Genomic DNA, 22396 nt, shown 5'->3' on the forward strand with positions numbered 1-22396 from the left:
CCAAGTCCTGCGACTCTGACCCAGCTTGACACGTAGTTTATACCAATAGGAACCCTTTATGTACTAAAGATAACACAGATAAAATATAGCTTTTAATTAATATACCAATTAAAACCATGCCACAAATACAACCAGATAAACACATAAAACACACAACTGTGCACTCTGGGATAACCCTGCCAAACAATACCTCTTAGTACTGCCTACCTATCAGTGGAGGTTGGCACCCTAAACACAGATACGAGATTGGCGCCCCCACTCACCGTCGGCTGTCCCTATGTCTCCTAGTATGGATCCTAATATAGGTGTCACATACAGACCACTAGTGTTAGGATTTGAACCTGTGACTCTTTGTTTGCTAGTCTGTTCCTTTGCTTGGTGAGCTATTTGGAACTTGCTTGACTTCTGCCTGAAACCATATAAACTTCGTCTGAGATAGAGAGCATCACCTGCCCTGCTGATTTGTCCCCACCCTGATTGAGCTTGATTGGACCTGCTATATATACCTGGTCCTGTGCAGCTTCCTGTTGCTGAGTATTTTGTGTGCTCAGTCTAACTGAGTGAAGCAATCTCTGAGCTCCTGGTTGGAAGGTGTCTTGCTGACATCTTTCTGCTTCTTATTGACTTTCTGCTGCTACTACCCTGAACTCCTGCTGCTCATACGGACTTTGTGCACGTGTGTGATCCAAGCCGGCCCTGGCTCGGGCTGGTCCCTGCATCTGCGGATATATTGAACTGCCACTGCCATATATTGCATCTCCCGAGGTATTTCCACAGTCCGGTCACTTGTATACATCTACTTCGGCCACTGACCTTCAGTCCTGTATCGCCAGTAACGTGACAGGATACTCAGCCCAAAAATGGAGGCCGCTGGGGCAGAAACTATGGAGACACGTGTCAGAAAACTGCAGGGTGCAATGTCCAATCTGCACGGCGAACAGATGAATGGAAAAGCACGGATGGACGCATTTATTATACAAAACGACCATAATGTCCAGAATCTCCAACAAACTATCCAAGATTTGCAGAATACGGTACAGGTGTTGACTGTCCGAATTACTCAGCTAGAAGGACAAGCTTCCGTCTCAGCGTCTGACAGGCCCCCTAAATTGCCACCGTTTCATTTTGGAGGTGATAGAGATAAATTTCGTGGATTTTTGAACCAATGCTATCTGTTCTTCGATACACATCCTAATCAGTTCCCGGTGTTATGCATCATTATGCTGTTAACCCACAAAGCGATCGCTTGGGCGAATCCTCTGATTGAGACTCGGGACGCACGTTTAGACAATTTGAATGAGTTTATTCGGGCGATGCAGCAGATGTTTGATGACCCAAATCGTGCAGCTACAGCTGAATCAACGTTGCTGGCATTATGACAAGGCAAGCGTCCCGTCGCAGAATATGCTATGGAGTATAGGAGGTGGGCCGTCGACACTGAATGGAATAATGCAGCAAAAGTAACCTTCTTTAAAAGAGGACTTTCTAGTGCAGTAAAGGACAAACTTGCCCGTGGAGAGACCCCTTCAGATTTGGATGATTTCATCAAACATTGCGTCCGGATTGATACCCGTCTGTCTGAACGACGACAAGAGAAGTGGAATTCCATGAATCGCTCAACAAACTCATATAACCCTTCCCTGCCATCGGTCATCAAAGAAATGCCTAGCCGGAATCCCCGGGATACAGAATCAGAACCGATGCAAGTAGGCGCGATCCAAAGACGAGCGAGTGCAGAACGAAGAGAACAAAGATTTTAAGAGAATCTATGTCTGTACTGCGGGGAAGCAGGACATTTTCTCATTAACTGTCCAAGTCGTCCCACAAGCCGTTCACGAAAAATGGTGGCGGCCAATATGGACCCTGACTCCTCCGACGATGAGTCTTACATTTCAGAGACTGACTATGCTAAGGATGAGATCCAGTCTATATCATCCATAGCTCCACATGTTAGGAAAGAGAACCGAGAATCGCATTATTTTATAACTATTAAACTGAAGGTCAACTCCATGTGGATCACCGCATCAGCCATGATCGATTCTGAGGCCAGCGGGACTTTCATGGATCCTGCGTTTGCTCAAAAACATGGCATAGATGTGCAGAAAAGACGTTCACCTATTGTGATGGAGACAGTAGATGGATCTCCACTGAATTCGGGGCCAGTGGACCATGAGACAGGACTTTTGGAGATCTATATTGAGCCACAGCACCGCGAGATGTTGACATTCCTAATTATTTCTTCCCCACATTTTCCCATTATTTTAGGTCTGCCCTGGTTACAGAAGCAAAATCCTTGCATCGACTGGGAGATGAAAAAGATCAGTTTCCCCGTAATGGACGTTCGGGAAGAAGTTCCAAGTGAGTCAACATTAGAAACAGCCCAGAATTCAGAATTACCTCAGCTACCAGCGGTGTATGAAGATTTTCTAGATGTCTGTGACAAGAGGGGGGCGGATACCCTTCCCCCGCATCGACCATACGACTGCCCAATAGAGCTACTCCCGGGGGCGGCTATACCATTTGGAACTATCTACCCTCTAGCAGCTCCTGAACTAAAGGCTCTCAAAGAATTTATTGAAGAAAATCTAAACAAAAAATTCATTCGTCCATCATCCTCTCCTGCTGGAGCTCCAATATTCTTAGTTAAAAAGAAGGATGGAACACTTCGGCCAGTAGTGGACTACAGGGAGCTTAATAAAGTGACGATTAAAAATCGTTATCCCTTACCGTTGATCCCGGAACTCCTAGAAAAGGTGCGATGTGCGAAGATCTTCACTAAGTTAGATTTACGTGGGGCATATAACTTAGTACGTATAAGACCTGGGGATGAGTGGAAGACAGCTTTCCGTACCCGATATGGACACTTTGGGAGTCTAGTGATGCCCTTCGGACTTTGCAATGCTCCAGCTACTTTCCAGCACTTGGTGAATGATATTTTCCGAGACCTGTTGGACCAGTTCATGGTCGTTTATCTAGATGACATCCTGATTTTTTCTAACTCTGTGGAAGAACATCAGACGCACGTAAGACGAGTGCTAGAACGTTTAAGAGAGAATTCATTGTATATTAAATTAGAAAAATGTGAATTCCATCGAGAAGAGATCCAGTTCCTCGGATACATCATTTCACCTCAAGGATTACGGATGGATGCTAAGAAAACGCAAGCTATCACAGAGTGGCCTATCCCTACAAATGTGAAAGAGGTCCAGCGTTTTGTGGGGTTCGCCAACTTTTACAGACGTTTTATTAAAAAAATTTTCAGAAATTGTGGCACCCATCACGCAACTGACAAAAAAAGGAGCAAATTTCATCTGGACTCCACAGGCGCAAGAAGCATTTTCTCGTTTAAAAATGAAATTCACGACGGCTCCCATATTACGCCATCCTGACCCAGAATTGGCATTCATCATTGAGGTGGATGCCTCAGATTGAGAGAGGATAGCACCGACCGCACAGAGGACAGGGGAAAAGAAGTTGCTGCATCCATGTGCATTTTTCTCACAACGTATGTCCTTAGCCGAAAAGAACTATGACGTGGGTAATAAAGAATTGCTCGCCATTATATCAGCATTCAAAGAGTGGAGACATCATCTTCAAGGGGCTGCACAGCAAATTTTGGTGTTGACTGATCATCGCAATCTAGAGTTTATCAGGTCTGCAAAATGCCTCTCTCCTCGGCAGACCCGTTGGAGTCTGTTTCTGAATCAGTTTAATTTTGTAATTTCATATCGACCAGGCTCCCGCAACAAGAAGGCAGACGCATTATCCCGAATGTTTTCAAGTGATGTTAACCTCGTAACAAAACCCAAGCCTATTGTGGCCGATACTAAAATCGTGGGAGTAATACATGATGGAGATTTGCTGGAAGATCTGAAAGCAGCATACGAAACAGACTCTTTTCTATCACGTTCATCAGGGGACGTACACCTATTTTTCAAAAATCAAGTATGGACTGATGGTCGACGACTATATGTGCCAGAAGCAGCTCGGTTAAAGTTCTACAACTAGTGCACGACTCTAAAGTTGCAGGGCATAAAGGGGTACAGAAAACGCAGGAGTTTTTGTCACGTTTCTTTTGGTGGCCGAACTTTCAAGAAGACGTGAAGAAGTACGTTAAGTCTTGTGACATCTGTGCCAGACATAAGACCCCACGTGTATCTCCTATGGGACTACTGCAGCCTCTTGCCATTCCAACACGGCCATGGGGATCGATTTCAATGGACTTCATAGTGGATCTACCTGATTCCAAGGGAAAAACATCCATTCTGGTAGTAGTGGATTGACTTACGAAAGCAGCGCATTTTATCCCGTGTACAGGTCTGCCTTCAGCAAAAGATACAGCTGATCTGATAATTTGCAATGTTTTTCGCCTCCACGGAGTGCCAGATGAAGTCGTCTCAGATCGAGGTGTACAATTTACATCTAAATTTTGGCGCAGTCTGTGCTCAGCACTAGACATCAAGGTACGATTGTTAACCGCTTATCATCCGCAATCTAACGATCAAACAGAACGTACGAATCAGACGCTGGAGCAGTATCTTCGTTGCTATATTTGCCATCTGCAAGATGACTGGGTAGATTTGTTGCCATTTGCGGAGTTTTCATACAACAACTCACAGAATGCCTCTACGAAACAGACGTCATTTTTTGCAAATCTTGGATATCATCCAAACATCCTTCCCAAGAATCCTGTGGTGCCATTAATACCAGCAGTCGCAGAAAGAATCTCTCTCCTACAAAAAAATCTGAATGTCCTGAAAGACACATTAAGGGAAGCTCAGGAGAAATATAAAAAAGCTGCTGACAGGTATCGTAGACCCACTCCCACGTTTAGGATTGGAGATCGAGTGTGGTTATCCACTAAGAATTTGAAACTGAAGATTCCTTCTCCTAAATTAGGACAGAAGTTTGTGGGACCATACAAAATCAATGAGATTGTGAGTCCATTGGCTGTTCGTTTACAGCTACCAAAATCAATGAAGATTCATCCCGTATTCCACGTGTCTTTGTTGAAAGCCACCACAGCCAATCCATTCCCACAGCGATCCCCTCCGCCTCCTGATTCAATTGAAGTGGACGGACAGGAGCAGTTTGTGGTGGAGAAGATCTTGGATTCTCGACTTCATAGAAATGGTTTACAATATTTGATCAAATGGCAGGGCTACGACACGGAAGAAAATTCATGGGAACCGGTAGGCAATGTCAATGCTCCCCGTTTGATTAGACAATTTCATCAGCGGTATCCTGCAAAGCCTGGGCAAGTTGCGTCCAGAGGCCGCCATTAAGAGGGGAATATTGTTAGGATTTGAACCTGCGACTCTTTGTTTGCTAGTCTGTTCCTTTGCTTGGTGAGCTATTTGGAACTTGCTTGACTTCTGCCTGAAACCATATAAACTTCGTCTGAGATAGAGATCATCACCTGCCCTGCTGATTTGTCCCCACCCTGATTGAGCTTGATTGGACCTGCTATATATACCTGGCCCTGTGCAGCTTCCTGTTGCTGAGTATTTTGTGTGCTCAGTCTAACTGAGTGAAGCAATCTCTGAGCTCCTGGTTGGAAGGTGTCTTGCTGACATCTTTCTGCTTCTTATTGACTTTCTGCTGCTACTACCCTGAACTCCTGCTCAGGGGCGGACTGGGCCGGGTGGCAGGAATGCATCTGCCCCCCGGGCCGGTGCCTGAGCAGGTACACAGGGCCGCTGGAGGAGCAGCAGCTATTTTAATACATAGCGCGCCGCATCCCTCCAGCCGGCCCTATGTGCGCGCGTTGCCTGCTCTGACAAGTGCCGCGGCGGCCCGCACTAGTGTGCGAGCACGGCCGCGGTCCTTGTTCCTGCGTGTGCTCGTCTGCCGGCTGCTGCGCTGCCCATGTCAGAGCGGGCAAGCAGGAGACCAGGCGCGCGCGCGGCCCGCACTAGTGTGCGAGCACGGCCGCGGTCCTCATTCCTGCGCGTGCTCGTCTGCTGCCCATCAGTCAGAGTGGGCAAGCAGGAGACCATGCGCGCGCGCGCGCGCGCACATGGTGATATTTCAAAAAGCCGCGCGCGCATAGACGGTGTCTGACGCTGGCCGGCCTGCACCAGCGTCAGAGAAGACTGCTCACCAATGCCTGGGCCCTGGGATGATCCTCTCCTCCTCTTCACTGCCAACGCTGGCCAGGACGCGACACCCGACCCACCTCAGCTCTTCATCCTCCCGACCTCCCCCCATCTCAGGGACCTGGGTGAGTCCCAAGATGATTTTTTTTAATGTATATACAGCAGTATTGCCTATATAATGTGTATAGACTGCTATATATACATTATATAGGTGGTACTGCTGTATATAATCACTATACCACTATAATGCATGTATAGCACTTTATATCTTATATGGGTGACACTGCTACTTATGCGTATATACCTTATATAGGTGACACTGCAATGTGTGTGTATGTATATGTGTATGTGTATATATATATATATATATATATATACACACACATTGCAGTGTCACCTATATAAGGTATATACGCATAAGTAGCAGTGTCACCCATATAAGATATAGAGTGCTATACATGCATTATAGTGGTATAGTGATTATATACAGCAGTATCACCTATATAATGCATATATAGCAGTCTATACACATTATATAGGCAATACTGCTACTGATGTGTATATAGGTGATACTTCTGTGTATATATGTCGTTATGTAGGTGATACTGGTGTGTGTGTGTGTGTATGTATACACACACACACACACACACACACACACGTACATATATACACAGCAGTAACACCTATATATAACGTATATACACATCAGTAGCAGTATTGCCTATATAATGAATATAGACTGCTGTATATATGATATATAGGTGATACTATCATTATATACAGCAGTAGCAGTATCGCCTATATAACGTGTATGCAACATTTGCAGTATCACCTATATAATGTACAGACTAATGTATATACGTTATATAGGTGACACTGCTGTGTATAGTCGCACTATCTATTTGTATCTAATCTATATATATAATTGCCTACGGGTTACTTCCGTCTTTCTGTCCTCAACTTCCGTAACGGAAATCCAGCGTTGCTGATTGGTCTCGCCAGCTGCCTGTCATGGCTGCCGCGACCAATCAGCGACGGGCACAGTCCGATTAGTCCCTCCCCTACTCCCCTGCAGTCACAGTGCCCGCCGCCCACTCCATACTTCCCGCAGTCAGTGCCCAGCGCCCGCTCCATACTCCCCGCAGTCAGTGTGCCCGGCGCCCGCTCCATACTCCCCGCAGTCAGTGCCCAGCGCCCGCTCCATACTCCCCGCAGTCAGTGTGCCCGGCGCCCGCTCCATACTCCCCGCAGTCAGTGTGCCCGGCGCCCGCTCCATACTCCCCGCAGTCAGTGTGCCCGGCGCCCGCTCCATACTCTCCGCAGTCAGTGTGCCCGGCGCCCGCTCCATACTCTCCGCAGTCAGTGTGCCTGGCGCTCCGCTCCATACTCCCCGCAGTCAGTGTCCCCTGCGCCTGCTCCATACTCCCCGCTCCATACTCCCCGCAGTCAGTGTCCCCAGCGCCCGCTCCATACTCCCCGCTCCTTACTCCCCGCAGTCAGTGCCTGCTCCATAATCCCCTCCAGTCAGCGCTCACACAGGGTTAATGCCAGCGGTAACAGACCGCGTTATGGCACGGGTAACGCATTCCGTTACCGCTGCTATTAACCCTGTGTGACCAAGTTTTTACTATTGATTCTGCCTATGCAGCATCAATAGTAAAAAGATGTAATGTTAAAAATATTAATAAAAAAAACCAAAAACCTGCTATACTCACCTTCCGTCATTGGACGATGCGCTCCAGCCGGCCGCCATCTTCCGTTCCCAGAGATGCATTGCGAACTTACCCAGAAGACTTGGCGGTCTCACTGGCGGTTTCCTGGGAATGGAAGATGGCGGCCGCATCACACAGCTTCGCTGGATCCCAGGGGTGAGTATATAACTATTTTTAATTTTAATTTTTTTTTTTTAACAAGGATATGGTGCCCACACTGCTAAATACTGCGTGGGCAGTGTTACATACCTACGTGACTGGCCAATATACTACGTGGCTCTGTGCTGAATATTACGTGGCTGGGCAATATACTACGTGACTGGGCAATATACTACGTGACTGGGCAATATACTACGTGACTGGGCAATATACTACGTGACTGGGCAATATACTACGTGACTGGGCAATATACTACGTGACTGGGCAATATACTATGTGGTTGGGCAATATACTACGTGGCTGGGCAATATACTACGTGACTGGGCAATATACTACGTTGCTGGGCAATATACTACGTGGCTGGGCAATAAACTACGTGGCTGGGCAATAAACTAAGTGGCTGGGCAATATGCTACGTGGACATGCATATTCTAGAATACCCGATGCGTTTGAATCGGCCCACCATCTAGTGTATGTGTATGTATGTATGTATGTATGTATGTATGTATGTATGTATGTATGTATGTATATATATATATATAATCAGTTTCATCTATACAATGTGTGTACAGCAGTCACAGTATCACATACAATATATAGGTGATACTACAACTACACACATCAGTCGCAGTATCGACTATTGTATATACAGTAGTTTCAATGTGATATATGTTCAGCAGTCGCAGTGTCTCCTATGTGATGTATGCATCATAATATAGTATAATGCTGTCTTAATTACCGAATATTGTAGAGAGGTTTATAGTGTAGAGATGTTTATATAGTATGGCGCTATGCATATAGTGTGGAATTCACACTATATACACTGCTGCCACATCTCTACACTATATAATATATGCACCGCTCTATATTCCTTAACACGGTATATAATATGCCGCTGTGTATATAATATATTGTAGTATACCATTTATACTTGTGTATAAGCCGAGTTTTTCAGCATATTTTTTTTTGTGCTGAAAACACCCCCCTCGACTTATACACAAATCATTGTCCCAGAAAGACGGAGAAGGAGCAGCAGGTGACAGAGGCAGGAGCCGGCGGCTGTGGCTAAAGCCTGTGCCGCTGCTAAAGAGAAATGAATATTCACTGCACTGGCAGTGAATATTCATTTCTCTTGTAGCATTGACAGCCACAGCCGCCGGCTTCCAGCACACATCCTACTTACCATCCCTGCGCACCCTCGCTGCATCTCGTTTCGGCGCTAGCAGCTCTTCAGGATGACCGATCACGAGTCTTCCGCTCATTAAGGTAATGAATATTCACCCCTCTCCACTCCCATAGGTGTGATAAATATTCATTACCTTAATGAGCGGGGGACATGTGATCGCCCGGCCGGAGCTGCTGGCACCGGAACGAGATGCTGCGAGGCCATGCAAAGAAGGTAAGTAGGATGTGGTTTTTTATTATTTTTTAAGAACCATGCATACATGAACAGGGATAAGGAGCCATGCATACAAGGATGGGGATAAGGATTCATGCAGACAAGGATGGGGATAAGGAGCCATGCACACACAGACGGGGATAAGGAGCCATGCATACAAGGATGGGGATAAGGAGTCATACAGACAAGGATGGGGATAAGGAGCCATACAGACAAGGATGGGGATAAGGAGCCATGCAGACAAGGATGGGGATAAGGAGCCATACAGACAAGGATGGGGATAAGGAGCCATGCAGACAAGGATGGGGATAAGGAGCCATACAGACAAGGATGGGGATAAGGAGCCATGCAGACAAGGATGGGGATAAGGAGCCATACAGACAAGGATGGGGATAAGGAGCCATACAGACAAGGATGGGGATAAGGAGCCATGCAGACAAGGATGGGGATAAGGAGCCATACAGACAAGGATGGGGATAAGGAGCCATACATACAAGGATGGGGATGAGGAGCCATACAGACAAGGATGGGGATAAGGAGCCATGCAGACCAGGATGGGGATAAGGAGCCATGCAGACAAGGATGGGGATGAGGAGCCATACAGACAAGGATGGGGATAAGGAGCCATACAGACAAGGATGGGGATAAGGAGCCATGCAGACAAGGATGGGGATAAGGAGCCATACATACAAGGATGGGGATAAGGAGCCATGCAGACAAGGATGGGGATAAGGAGCCATGCAGACAAGGATGGGGATAAGGAGCCATGCAGACAAGGATGGGGATAAGGAGCCATACAGACAAGGATGGGGATAAGGAGCCATACAGACAAGGATGGTGATAAGGAGCCATGCAGACAAGGATGGGGATAAGGAGCCATGCAGACAAGGATGGGGATGAGGAGCCATGCAGACAAGGATGGGGATGAGGAGCCATGCAGACAAGGATGGGGATGAGGAGCCATGCAGACAAGAATGGGGATGAGGAGCCATGCAGACAAGGATGAGGAGCCATGCAGACAAGGATGGGGATGAGGAGCCAAGCAGACAAGGATGGGGATGAGGAGCCATGCAGACAAGGATGGGGATGAGGAGCCATTCATACAGGGACAGGGGAGCCATGCATACAAGGACGGGATGTGGGGACAATGCATACCCAGCTTATACTCGACTCAATACATTTTCACAGTTTTTTGTGGCAAAATTAGGTGTCTCGGCATATACTTGGGTCGACTTATACTCAAGTATATACGGTATGTTGTGGAGCTGTGTATACTTCTAATGTCCTGCATAAATGGTGTAATTCTCAGTATCTATTCTGATGTATATGTGTATCTGTCTATCTATCACTCCGATTAATTGTTAGAAAACTAGTGGACTCTTTATTGGCCCATGTGGCAACGTTTTGGATCCATAACTGAACATTTCTCTGATATGGAAGTGAAATGTTGCCACATTGACTAATAAAGAGTATTAAAAAAAATCGGTTCCATTTTCTTCCACAAAAGTGGTACAATCATCTTCTCACTTGCTGTCCGTGTGCAGTTGTGGTTTTTTTTTTCTCAGCAGATGTTGCAGTCTGATACACGGTGAGTCAGACCATTGAGGAGATGGAGAAATTAATTTCTCCGTCTCCTCCACACCTGTGCTGCGAGAGCATTGGAGCACGGACACTCTGATCACGCTCACAGCAGAGCAAGAGCCGAGTATCATTGGCATATCACATCCGATGCCATATTCTAGTGTTATTCCACCCTAATGAGCACCTGTATTAAGCCCACGTTCACACGGTCAGTATTTGTTCAGTGTTTTCATCAGTATTTGTAAGCCAAAACCGGGAGTGGAACAATCCAGAGGAAAAGTATAATAGAGACATCTGCACCAATTCTGTATTTATCACCCACTCCTGGTTTTGGCTACAAATACTGAGGTCAAATACTGACCATATACTGACCGTGTGAATGTGGCCTTATTCTGTATCTATACACTGCACAGTACCACTCCTCATTATACAGTGGGGCTGTGTGTGTGTCACTATACAGTGGGGCTGTGTGTGTCATGAATTATACAGTGGGTGTGTGTGTGTGTGTGTCATGATACAGTGGGACTGTGTGTGTCAATATATATATATAAATAATATCTCTATCTATCGCATTCTTGCAGTCACCAGACCACCTGTTGCCGGCACCAGAGAATCCTCATAGCGCACAGTGCGCACGATATGAGGATTCACACATAGTGACTGTAGACATGTAGCTTAAGATCTGACAACCCCTTTAAGGATGGGCCGCTACTCATGGGCCACTGCTTGTGCTTGCCCCCCAGGCTAAAATTTGCCAGCCAGCCCCTGCTCCTGCTGCTCATACGGACTTTGTGCACGTGTGTGATCCAGGCCGGCCCTGGCTCGGGCTGGTCCCTGCATCTGCGGATATATTGAACTGCCACTGCCATATATTGCATCTCCCGAGGTCTTTCCACAGTCCGGTCACTTGTATACATCTGCTTCGGCCACTGACCTTCAGTCCTGTATCGCCAGTAACGTGACAACTAGACAGGAAAAAGATAGGCAGACTAACTGGCTGATTGTGTGTGTGTATATATATATATATATATATATATATATATATATATATATATATATATATATATATATATATATATATATATATATATATATATATATATATATAATCATATATATATATATATATATATATATATATATATATATATATATATAATCATATATATAAACTAGGTTTGTGACAGGGTGAGATACACGGACTAAAGACCAACAATGTGCATAACAAAAAAGTGCTTGTGTATTAAAAATAGGCCTCACTACCTCTGTCCCCTACTGCTGTGCAGCCTGCCTAGCTGTGGAGGTTGGCACCATACTGGTCAGCGGAATGGCGCCCCCACTCAGCGACGACTGGCCCTGGGAAGCCCTAATATCAAATCCCAGCCTGATAATGATCAGACACAGATGTGTAAATACACAAAAATGGCAAGGCACAAAAACATATATAGCTGCAGGGAGAAAAAGAGAAAAAAAACAAACAAAAACCTTATCTTCAGCCGAAGATAGCCTAGTGCTTAGATATATGCATGGTAAATAGAGGGTGAGACCGATACTTATCAGTGTTGATATTTCATACGCCTCTACGCGTTTCACCCCAGCGAATCATCAGGAGGCCTTGATATGTAGATGCTGCCACGTAGCAGCAAACTTGGGTTCAGAATAACTTGGACCCAAATGTATTTCACACGAGGTAAATGTTTTTTTTCTTTGAAAGCTTCATTTTTGCATCTGTGAACATAAAGCTGAAGTGACTTGCTAAAAATCTCCAATTTTGTTACATCTGTCCAAAGGACATTCTCCCAGAAGCTTTGAGACTTGTCAATATGCATTTTGTAAAATTCCAGCCTTTCTTTTTTATGATTAGCTTTCAACAGTAGTTTCCTCCTCGGCCATCTTCCATGAAGTCCATTTTCACCAAGGCAGTGACGGATGATGCAATTTAACACTGCTGTTACTTATAGTTCACCTCTAATCTCTTTGGAAGTTGTTCTGGGCTCTTTGTATATCATAAGTCAGGGGTGTCAAACTGCATTTCTGGAGGGCTGCAAACAGGTCATGTTTTCAGGATTTCCTTGTACTGCACAGGTGAAAATTTAACCCCTTTACCCCCAAGGGTGGTTTGCACGTTAATGACCGGGCCAATTTTTACAATTCTGACCACTGTCCCTTTATGAGGTTATAACTCTGGAACGCTTCAACGGATCCTGGTGATTCTGACATTGTTTTCTCGTGACATATTGTACTTCATGACAATGGTAAAAATTATTTGATATAACCTGCGTTTATTTGTGAAAAAAACGGAAATTTGGCGAAAATTATGAAAATTTCGCAATTTTCCAACTTTGAATTTTTATGCAATTAAATCACAGAGATATGTCACACAAAATACTTAATAAGTAACATTTCCCACATGTCTACTTTACATCAGCACAATTTTGGAACCAAAATTTTTTTTTGTTAGGGAGTTATAAGGGTTAAAAGTTGACCAGCAATTTCTCATTTCTACAACACCATTTTATTTTAGGGACCACATCTCATTTGAAGTCATTTTGAGGGGTCTATATGATAGAAAATACCCAAGTGTGACACCATTCTAAAAACTACACCCCTCAAGGTGCTCAAAACCATATTCAAGAAGTTTATTAACCCTTCTGGTGCTTCACAGGAATTTTTTGAATGTTTAAATAAAAATGAACATTTAACTTTTTTTCACAAAAAATGTAATTCAGCTCCAATTTGTTTTATTTTACCAAGGGTAACAGGAGAAAATGGACCCCAAACATTGTTGTACAATTTGTCCTGAGTATGCCAATACCCCACATGTGGGGGTAAACCACTGTTTGGGCGCATGGCAGAGCTCGGAAGCGAAGGAGTGCCATTTGACTTTTCAATGCAAAATTGACTGGAATTGAGATGGGACGCCATGTTTCGTTTGGAGAGCCCCTGATGTGGCTAAACATTGAAACCCCCCACAAGTGACACCATTTTGGAAAGTAGACCCCCTAAGGAACTTATCTAGAGGTGTGGTGAGCACTTTGACCCAACAAGTGCTTCACAGAAGTTTATAATGTAGAACCGTAAAAATAAAAAATCATATTTTTTCACAAAAATTATCTTTTTGCCCCCAATTTTTTATTTTCCCAAGGGTAAGAGAAGAAATTGGACCCCAAAAGTTGTTGTACAATTTGTCCTGAGTACGCTGATAGCCCATATGTGGGGGTAAACCACTGTTTGGGCGGATGGGAGAGCTCGGAAGGGAAGGAGCGCCGTTTGACTTTTCAATGCAAAATTGACAGGAATTGAGATGGGACGTCATGTTGCGTTTGAAGAGCCACTGATGTGCCTAAACATTGAAACCCCCCACAAATGACACCATTTTGGAAAGTAGACCCCCTAAGGAACTTATCTAGAGGTGTGGTGAGCACTTTGACCCACCAAGTGCTTCACAGAAGTTTATAATGTAGAACCGTAAAAATAAAAAATCATATTTTTTCACAAAAATTATCTTTTTGCCCCCAATTTTTTATTTTCCCAAGGGTAAGAGAAGAAATTGGACCCCAAAAGTTGTTGTACAATTTGTCCTGAGTACGCGGATACCCCATATGTGGGGGTAAACCACTGTTTGGGTGGATGGGAGAGCTCGGAAGGGAAGGAGCGCCGTTTGACTTTTCAAAGCAAAATTGACAGGAATTGAGATGGGACGCCATGTTGCGTTTGAAGAGCCACTGATGTGCCTAAACATTGAAACCCCCCACAAATGACACCATTTTGGAAAGTAGACCCCCTAAGGAACTTATCTAGAGGTGTGGTGAGCACTTTGACCCACCAAGTGCTTCACAGAAGTTTATAATGCAGAGCCGTAAAAATAAAACAAAATTTTTTTCCCACAAAAATTATTTTTTTAGCCCCCAGTTTTGTATTTTCCTGAGGGTAACAGGAGAAATTGGACCCCAAAATTTGTTGCCCAATTTGTCCTGAGTGCGATGATACACCATATGTGGGGGGAACCACTGTTTGGGCACATGGGAGGGCTCAGAAGGGAAGGAGTGCCATTTGAATGCAGACTTAGATGGAATGGTCTGCAGGTGTCACATTGCGTTTGCAGAGCCCCTAATGTACCTAAACAGTAGAAACCCCCCACAAGTGACACCATTTTGGAAAGTAGACCCCCTTAGGAACTTATCTAGATGTGTGCTGAGCGCTTTGACCCACCAAGGGCTTCACAGAAGTTTATAATGGAGAGCCATAAAAATAAAACAAAAATTTTTTCCCACAAAAATTATTTTTTAGCCCCCAGTTTTGTATTTTCCCGAGGGTAAAAGGAGAAATTCGACCCCACAATTTGTTGTCCAATTTGTCCTGAGTGCGCTGATACCCCATATGTGGGGGGGAACCACTGTTTGGGCGCATGGGAGGGCTCGGAAGGGAAGGAGCTCCATTTGGAATGAGGACTTAGATGGAATGGTCTGCAGGTGTCACATTGCATTTGCAGAGCCCCTAATGTACCTAAACAGTAGAAACCTCCCACAAGTGACACCATTTTGGAAACTAGACCCCCTAAGGAACTCATCTAGATGTGTTGTGATAGCTTTGAACCCCCAAGTGTTTCACTACAGTTTGTAACGCAGAGCCGTGAAAATTAAAAAAAAAAATCTTTCCCCCCAAAATTATTTTTTAGCCCCCAGTTTTGTATTTTCCCGAGGGTAAGAGGAGAAATTCGACCCCAAAAGTTGTTGTCCAATTTGTCCTGAGTGCGCTGATACCCCATATGTGGGGGGGAACCACTGTTTGGGCGCATGGGAGGGCTCGGAAGGGAAGGAGCTCCATTTGGAATGAGGACTTAGATGGAATGGTCTGCAGGTGTCACATTGCATTTGCAGAGCCCCTAATGTACCTAAACAGTAGAAACCTCCCACAAGTGACACCATTTTGGAAACTAGACCCCCTAAGGAACTCATCTAGATGTGTTGTGATAGCTTTGAACCCCCAAGTGTTTCACTACAGTTTGTAACGCAGAGCCGTGAAAATTAAAAAAAAAAATCTTTCCCCCCAAAATTATTTTTTAGCCCCCAGTTTTGTATTTTCCCGAGGGTAAGAGGAGAAATTCGACCCCAAAAGTTGTTGTCCAATTTGTCCTGAGTACGCTGATACCCCGTATGTTGGGGGAAACCAACGTTTGAGCGCATGGCAGAGCTCGGAAGGGAAGGAGCGCCATTTGGAATGCAGACTTAGATGGAATGGTCTGCAGACGTCACATTGCGTTTGCAGAACCCCTAATGTACCTAAACAGTAGAAACCCCCCACAAGTGACCCCATATTGGAAACTAGACCCCCCAGGGAACTAATCTAGATGTGTTGTGAGAACTTTGAACCCCCAAGTGTTTCACTACAGTTTATAACGCAGAGCCGTGAAAATAAAAAATCTTTTTTTTTCCCACAAAAAATATGTTTTAGCCCCGAGTTTTGTATTTTCCCAAGGGTAGCAGGAGAAATTGGACCCCAAAAGTTGTTGTCCTATTTGTCCTGAGTACGCTGATACCCCATATGTTGGGGTAAACCCCTGTTTGGGCACACGGGAGAGCTCGGAAGGGAAGAAGCACTGTTTTACTTTTTCAACGCAGAATTGGCTGGAATTGAGATCGGACGCCATGTCGCGTTTGGAGAGCCCCTGATGTGCCTAAACAGTGGAAACCCCCCAATTATAACTGAAACCCTAATCCAAACACATCCCTAACCCTAATCCCAACAGTAACCCTAACCACACCTCTAACCCTGACACACCCCTAACCCTAATCCCAACCCTATTCCCAACCGTAAATGTAATCTAAACCCTAACTGTAACTTTAGCCCCAACCCAAACTGTAGCCCTAGCCCTAACCCTAGCCCTAACCCTAGCCCTAACCCTAACCCTAGCCCTAACCCTAGCCCTAACCCTAACCCTAGCCCTAGCCCTAACCCTAGCCCTAGCCCTAGCCCTAACCCTAGCCCTAACCCTAGCCCTAACCCTAGCCCTAACTCTAACCCTAGCCCTAATGGGAAAATGGAAATAAATACATTTTTTTAATTTTTCCCTAACTAAGGGGGTGATTAAGGGGGGTTTAATTTACTTTTATAGCGGGTTTTTTAGCGGATTTTTATGATTGGCAGCCGTCACACACTGAAAGACGCTTTTTATTGCAAAAAATATTTTTTGCGTTACCACATTTTGAGAGCTATAATTTTTCTATATTCTGGTCCACAGAGTCATGTGAGGTCTTGGTTTTTGCGGGACGAGTTGATGTTTTTATTGGTAACATTTTCGGGCACGTGACATTTTTTGATCGCTTTTTATTCCGATTTTTGTGAGGCAGAATGACCAAAAACCAGCTATTCATGAATTTCTTTTGGGGGAGGCGTTTATACCGTTCCGCGTTTGGTAAAATTGATGAAGCAGTTTTATTCTTCGGGTCAGTACGATTACAGCGACACCTCATTTATATCATTTTTTTATGTTTTGGCGCTTTTATACGATAAAAACTATTTTATAGAAAAAATAATTATTTTTGCATCGCTTTATTCTCAGGACTATAACTTTTTTATTTTTTTGCTGATGATGCTGTATGGCGGCTCGTTTTTTGCGGGACAAGATGACGTTTTTAGCGGTACCATGGTTAGTTATATCTGTCTTTTTGATCGCGTGTTATTCCACTTTTTGTTCGGCGGTATGATAATAAAGCGTTGTTTTTTGCCTCGTTTTTTTTTTTTTTTTTTCTTACGGTGTTTACTGAAGGGGTTAACTAGTGGGCCAGTTTTATAGGTCGGGCCGTTACGGACGCGGCGATACTAAATATGTGTACTTTTATTGTTTTTTTTTTTTTATTTAGATAAAGAAATGTATTTATGGGAATAATTTTTTTTTTTTTTTTTTTCATTATTTTGGAATATTTTTTTTTATTTTTTTTACACATTTGAAATTTTTTTTTTTTACTTTTTTACTTTGTCCCAGGGGGGGACATCACAGATCAGTGATCTGACAGTTTGCACAGCACTCTGTCAGATCACTGATCTGATAGGAGTGCAGGCTGCTTCACAGTGCCTGCTCTGAGCAGGCTCTGTGAAGCCACCTCCCTCCCTGCAGGACCCGGATCCGCGGCCATCTTGGATCCGGGGCTGGAGGGAGCAGGGAGGGAGGTGAGACCCTCGCAGCAACGCGATCACATCGCGTTGCTGCGGGGGGCTCAGGGAAGCCCGCAGGGAGCCCCCTCCCTGCGCGGTGCTTCCCTGTACCGCCGGCACATCGCGATCATCTTTGATCGCGGTGTGCCGGGGGTTAATGTGCCGGGGGCGGTCCGTGACCGCTCCTGGCACATAGTGCCGGATGTCAGCTGCGATAAACAGCTGACACCCGGCCGCGATCGGCGGCGCTCCCCCCGTGAGCGCTGCCGATCGCATATGACGTACTATTGCGTCCTTGGGAAGTAAAGCCCACCCCACATGGACGCAATAGTACGTCTAATGGCAGAAAGGGGTTAATCACCTACACAAATAATGAGTTGGTGATTAAATTATCACCTGTGCAGTACAAGGAAATCCTGAAAACATGACCTGTTTGCAGCCCTCGAGGAATGCAGTTTGACACCCCTGTCATAAGTATTATCCGTCTCTTCAATTTGTCATGAATTTTCTTTTGCAGCCATGTCCACTAAGGTTGGCTATAGTCCCATAGACCTTACACTTCTGAGTATGTGCAACTGTAGTAACGGGAACATCGACCTGTTCGGGGATTGTCTTATAGCCTATAACTTTAATATGTTGTCTATAATTTTCTCTGTAATCTCCAGAAACAACTTTCCCCTTAGCTTTCATTGGTGCAGTGTGGTACACACCATGATATCAAACAGCACAGGGATTACTTTTCATCCCTTAAATAGGCAGACTGCTTGATTACAAGTGTGTAGATACCCACCAGACACACCTTATTTTATGTCTCTATATTCAAATTAATTTCAATCTCTTTTAGGGTATGTGCACACGCTGCGGATTCTCTACGGATCCGCAGCGTTTTTTGCAGTGCAGAAACGCTGCAGATCAGCATGTGATTTACAGTACAATGTAAATCAATGAGAAAAAAAAAATGCTGTGCACACTTTGAGGAAAATCCGCTGCGGAAACGCTGCGGTTTAAAAGAAGTAGCATGTCACTTCTTTTTTGTGAATCTGCAGCGTTTTTGTTCCCATTCCATTATAGAAAACCACAGGGGTAAAAAACGCAGCAAATCCGCACAAAAAAACGCTGCGGAACCGCACAAAAAAACGCAACAAATCCACAGGTGCGTTTTCTGCCAGGAGAGGCAGAATCCGCACCAGAAATTCCTAAGCCTAATCCCCAACATGTGCACATAGCCTTAGGGATAATTTTTGGTCAGGTCATTTTAATAAATTTTTTTTTTCTTTTACATTTTTCTTTTGAAACACAATTCAAAAGCAATATCCGCTTGTGATTAGTTGATATTCAGTAAATTTACATTGAAAATTACTCTTGTCACTTTCAAGTTATTTCAGCGACCATTGTGTTTTTTTCTTATCTGGACAGAAGGGTACCAACAATTTTCTTCTCGTCTGTAAAAGTCAAAATCAAAAAGTACTGGAGGAGTTTTTCCAAATTTCAAGCAAAGCGTATCTTTTTTTCTTCTTTTGCCGAAATTGGTATAATAATAACATGTACTTGCTGCTGTTTTAACTAGGAATTAAACAAAAATCCCATGCTGCAGTCTCTGTTGCATAAGTCATCAAACATTCAGGGTTGCTTGGTTTGGTAAAAGCACTATGACAAAAACTTAATGAACCCCATTATAGTCAATAGGATCTGTATGGCGCAGTTGATCCATCATGAAACAGAACTAGCGCTGCCGTTGTTTTTGTTGTACTACTTCTATGACGGAGCAGAAGAACAGAATTGAGCGACACAGATATGTTATCGGAGCTGAAGTAGGAAATCCACCATTGGCTACTATATAATGACCTGATCACTCCTGAATGCTGAAAAAATTTGTTCTGCTCTTCAGCGTCACAACCATTCAGATTCACCTAACGTTGAACAGAATGGCCATAATATTTTACTATACCCAGACTTGTTTGTGAATGTGTCCTTTACCTCTGGAGGATGAGTGTGCTCAGAAGGAGACAAAGGTTCCCAGCCTGAAAACTGTTCACGCTCTCTTTGTTTCTGGTGATATATATCTGTTAAAGAGGGAATCCTCACTTCTTCAGGCTTAAACATAAACAACAAGGAACAGTATTGACACACAGTACAAAACATGACAGAAAATCCTATTTATATATGCACAACTGTCTCTCCTCAAACCATACCTATCTAAAGGTGAGACCACGCAGTGTGGCTGGTCACACTGCAGAATGTCCACCTCAACTAATGTCCACCTCAACTAATGTCCACATGATTATAAAAGAAAATTGTGTGGATGTGGACATTGGCCTCTGTGGGCAGGTAGTGGTCAGCCACACAATATAGTTCAACACTAAATTGGATTGGAAAAAGAATGTAAAAATAAGTCTACAAGATAATATTCTCCTCCAGGTACTAAGAAACAAATTAATGACCCAATGGTATCATCATCCCACAGTTTTGGGGAAAGGATTTTTCACAAATTCCACCAAATGAAGAAAGCAGTCTCGAACAAGTTCTCTGGCCAGGAATATCAGATCAGTAGGGAAGCTGACACTCAGCACCACCATCGATCAGTAATTGTTATTATTGTTATTAAATTGTTAAGTTCCAGTGCCTTTCATGCACATACTGATCATTAGATGTTCTCAATAAGGAGTCCTAAAGACATTAGACTAATGTCGGCTCATCCCGTCAACATCAACGATTTTAGACGATGGTCTAATGTGCATGGGGGAGCTGTCCTACATGTCAAACAGTGGCTTTCTCATAGAGAACACAGGAGAGCTCGGCCGAGTGAGCACTCCTATGTATGGGGGTGTTGGCTGAGACAGTTCGGCCAACAACCATCTAATTTGTATAAAGGGAATTTAACATGTGATTGCTTAATAAATATTTTGGATTTTATAATAAATCTATCTTTTTTTCTCTCCACTTATTCTTTCCATTGATGTTTTCGCTTAAAACAATGCAAAAGGACTTTAACATTTGTAAGCCTGTAATTCACCACGTTGTCTGCTTATAAACCCACAGCATACCCTATAGAGCTTAAAAACACATAGCACCATAATATATAGAATGAATACCTCTTTGGGAGAAAAAAGTTTTGATAATCCAGTTTCAAAGTTCTCAGGTAAAGGATGGTACATCTCCTTTTCATCCATCATCCAGTATGTAAAGCCTACAAAGATAACAAACTTCATGCACACAATCTGATGGTTTAATTAATTTTTAGCCAAAGACAACAGAACAAGTGACATATTTACCAGATCCACCTGAACATAAAGAATTTGCACTTTCTGTCCGATTGTTGAGGTAAAATGCATTTGATGAACCATCTGTGTATTCAAGCTGAAATTCAGAGAAAGGAAAGAAAATGAGTGTTATTTCTTATGTAGATTATATACAGGTCCTTCTCAAAAAATTAGCATATAGTGTTAAATTTCATTATTTACCATAATGTAATGATTACAATTAAACTTTCATATATTATAGATTCATTATCCACCAACTGAAATTTGTCAGGTCTTTTATTGTTTTAATACTGATGATTTTGGCATACAACTCCTGATAACCCAAAAAACCTGTCTCAATAAATTAGCATATCAAGAAAAGGTTCTCTAAACGACCTATTACCCTAATCTTCTGAATCAACTAATTAACTCTAAACACATGCAAAAGATACCTGAGGCTTTTATAAACTCCCTGCCTGGTTCATTACTCAAAACCCCCATCATGGGTAAGACTAGCGACCTGACAGATGTCAAGAAGGCCATCATTGACACCCTCAAGCAAGAGGGTAAGACCCAGAAAGAAATTTCTCAACAAATAGGCTGTTCCCAGAGTGCTGTATCAAGGCACCTCAATGGTAAGTCTGTTGGAAGGAAACAATGTGGCAGAAAACGCTGTACAACGAGAAGAGGAGACCGGACCCTGAGGAAGATTGTGGAGAAGGACCGATTCCAGACCTTGGGGAACCTGAGGAAGCAGTGGACTGAGTCTGGTGTGGAAACATCCAGAGCCACCGTGCACAGGCGTGTGCAGGAAATGGGCTACAGGTGCCGCATTCCCCAGGTAAAGCCACTTTTGAGCTACAGAGAAGCAGCACTGGACTGTAGCTAAGTGGTCCCAAGTACTTTTTTCTGATGAAAGCAAATTTTGCATGTCATTCGGAAATCAAGGTGCCAGAGTCTGGAGGAAGACTGGGGAGAAGGAAATGCCAAAATGCCTGAAGTCCAGTGTCAAGTACCCACAGTCAGTGATGGTGTGGGGTGCCATGTCAGCTG

General features: G+C 44.0%; 1 protein-coding gene across 3 annotated transcripts in view; it reads right to left on the reverse strand.

The window, feature by feature from the left end:
- MPHOSPH9 (M-phase phosphoprotein 9) overlaps nucleotides 1–22396 on the reverse strand; it is a 157834-nt gene that overhangs the window by 59166 nt on the left and 76272 nt on the right. For all 3 annotated transcript variants that reach the window (XR_011318923.1, XM_069755848.1, XM_069755842.1), the window contains exons 7-9: nucleotides 21377–21461; nucleotides 21197–21291; nucleotides 20082–20198 (exon numbers count right to left, since the gene is read on the reverse strand). Coding sequence is in view for 2 of the 3 variants with exons in the window: in XM_069755848.1 (XP_069611949.1) it covers nucleotides 20082–20198; nucleotides 21197–21291; nucleotides 21377–21461 (297 nt within the window). In the remaining variant the exon portion in view is untranslated. The remainder of the gene's footprint in view (nucleotides 1–20081; nucleotides 20199–21196; nucleotides 21292–21376; nucleotides 21462–22396) is intronic.

This window comes from Ranitomeya imitator, chromosome 1 (assembly GCF_032444005.1).
Source record: "Ranitomeya imitator isolate aRanImi1 chromosome 1, aRanImi1.pri, whole genome shotgun sequence".
NCBI classification, from domain to species: domain Eukaryota; kingdom Metazoa; phylum Chordata; class Amphibia; order Anura; family Dendrobatidae; genus Ranitomeya; species Ranitomeya imitator.